Below are 2,255 nucleotides of genomic sequence, written 5' to 3'. Positions count from 1 at the left end.
AATGATTGTCACGTGATGGCACATGGTAGCCGGACGCGTTGCAGCTTACAAAACTTCCATGGTGCAAATGACTTTGTAAATTGCACCTTGAATTTTACCTACATCTCTTTTGTCTTTTTTCTTTTTTCGATGACTCGTTAGTCTCGTTTTGCCATGATGGGAGGTCATGTAACTCAGCTCATATTTGCGGCAAAGGATGGTGCTACGCACTATAAAGCGAGCTGAGCACTATAAATAAGAGGGAAGGAGAAGAAAGAAGGGGTTGGTCAGAAAAAGGGGAGAAAAAGAGAGTCCGGAGAGCAGTTAGGAGGAAAGATTGTGTCGCCAAGAAGGAGAAAGGTGATCTCAGTGAGTCCTTGGTTGTAGGATCACCCATAGTAGGAAATTCAGCCTTACAAACAAATTAGTTGTGAGCCCAAGTGGGGCTGAGCCCATTGGCCTCATTTGCGACCCGCACAATTGGCGCCGTCTGTGGGAAATTCCTACGCTGCTGTGGTTCAGCTGAGGCTCGCACGTGAGATAGATGTCCGGAACAGGTTCGGGGAATGACGCCGAAAGCGGCTCGGTCGGATCCTCTCGGGGGTCGACTTGGCGAGAACGAAGGCAGAAATGGCACGAAGACAGGCATCAGGAGAGAGCAGAAGGAAGTTCCGGATTTGGAGAGGGCTCGTACCAGACGCAACGGGCGGAATCCGGTGCGTCGGGGCGAAGGCGGTTTGATGAAAGGGACGAGGAGCTTGAGCGTTTGCGAAGGATGGTGAGAGATTTAGAGTTGGAAGCAGAAGATAGGCGCCAGAGAATGAATCAGGATAACCAAGCAAGAAGACCGGGGGCCGGGGGGAGCGACAAGGAGCAGGATCCGAACTATTCGGTTACCGTCGCCAGCGAGAACGCTCGGCTTCGCGAGACTCTCGGTCACACAGGGGTCAGCGGCGAGAGCGCTCACGCTCACGCTCACGAGAGTATACAGATCGGGGTTCGGATTCCCCGGAGGAAAAGCGGAACCACAACGCGGCCATGGACGCAATGAGCCGTGCGTTGCGCCAGGCTGCTCGGTCACCGTTCTCAGCAGAAATCGAACACGCCCCAATGCCGGACAGATTCACACGCCCCCCGTTCAACTCCTATGACGGGAAGACCGATCCGGTTGAACATGTCAGCCACTATATCCAAATGATGTCGTTACATGCCCGGAATGATGCGTTGATGTGCAAGGTGTTCCCCTCAAGCCTGGGCCCTACCGCGCTAAGGTGGTTCAACGGTCTGAAGAAAGGCTCCATCCGCGGCTTCGCCGAGTTAATACAGGAGTTCGGAGTCAGATTCGTTACTTGTAGCCGTGTACCACAGCCGGTGGATGCACTACTGTCGATGAAGATGAGGGTGGGAGAAACCCTTCGCAACTACGCCAGTCGGTATTGGGAGCTCTACAACGAGATCGGTGGAGGGAATGACAAAATTGCTGCAAGCACTTTCAGGATGGGGTTGCCCGAGGATTCAGGCCTAAGGGAATCGCTGACTAAGAAACCTCCCGAGGATATGAGGCAGCTAATGAGGCGCATAGAAGAGTATAAACAGCTAGAGGATGACCGGCTGCAAAACAAGGGTAAAGCACCAATGATAAATCATCCCCGGCAGAGCAGTTTCCCCCCAAGGATACGAGGGAACATGAGGATGCAGGGATCAGAGGCGTTGGCAGGGGAAGTAAATATGGCGTTCAAGGAGCCGGTGCATAAGATTCTAGACAAGATTAAGCATCAACCCTACTTTAAGTGGCCGAACAGGATGGGTGGTGACCCAACGAGAAGGAACCAGAACTTGTACTGCACCTACCATAAAGATAAAGGGCACACCACCGAGCAGTGCCGAGTATTGAAAGATCATCTTCGGCAGCTGGCCGGGCCGGATATCTAAAGGAGTTTGTGACGGATGCAGGGGACCGAGGGCAGGCCAAGGCGCTCCACATAGGGGCAACCCACTCCCACCTCCCCTCGGAATAATTGAAGTCATCCACGCCCCTACTAAGAATTGCTCCACGGCGGGGGGAAAGGGGTGTGGACGCTAACCGCGGCGGCCGAAGGTCAAGACGGACCGTCTCATGGGAAGAGGATGAAACCCACCAAAGAGCCGATCGCCTTCGATGACTGCGATTTGGAGGGAACGGTCCAACCGCACGATGACGCGCTAGTGGTCAGTGCCCGTATAGGCGGTTTCCTGGTAAAAAGAGTGATGATAGATCAGGGAAGCGGGGCGGAGGT

At 53.8% G+C, this 2,255-nt stretch overlaps 1 protein-coding gene across 1 annotated transcript; it reads left to right on the top strand.

The window, feature by feature from the left end:
- The first annotated feature begins 1,026 nt into the window (after positions 1-1,026).
- LOC112007620 (uncharacterized) lies at positions 1,027-1,911 on the top strand. Its single transcript, XM_024039995.2, has one exon. The coding sequence runs from the start codon at positions 1,027-1,029 to the stop codon at positions 1,909-1,911; it is 885 nt and encodes a 294-aa protein (XP_023895763.2).
- Positions 1,912-2,255: the final 344 nt, after the last annotated feature.

Source organism: Quercus suber, unplaced genomic scaffold, assembly GCF_002906115.3.
Source record: "Quercus suber isolate HL8 unplaced genomic scaffold, Cork oak 2.0 scaffold_5, whole genome shotgun sequence".
Classification (NCBI taxonomy): Eukaryota; Viridiplantae; Streptophyta; class Magnoliopsida; order Fagales; family Fagaceae; genus Quercus; species Quercus suber.
The sequence above is the reverse complement of the archived record's forward strand: the minus strand, read 5'-3'. Positions and strand labels throughout refer to the sequence as shown.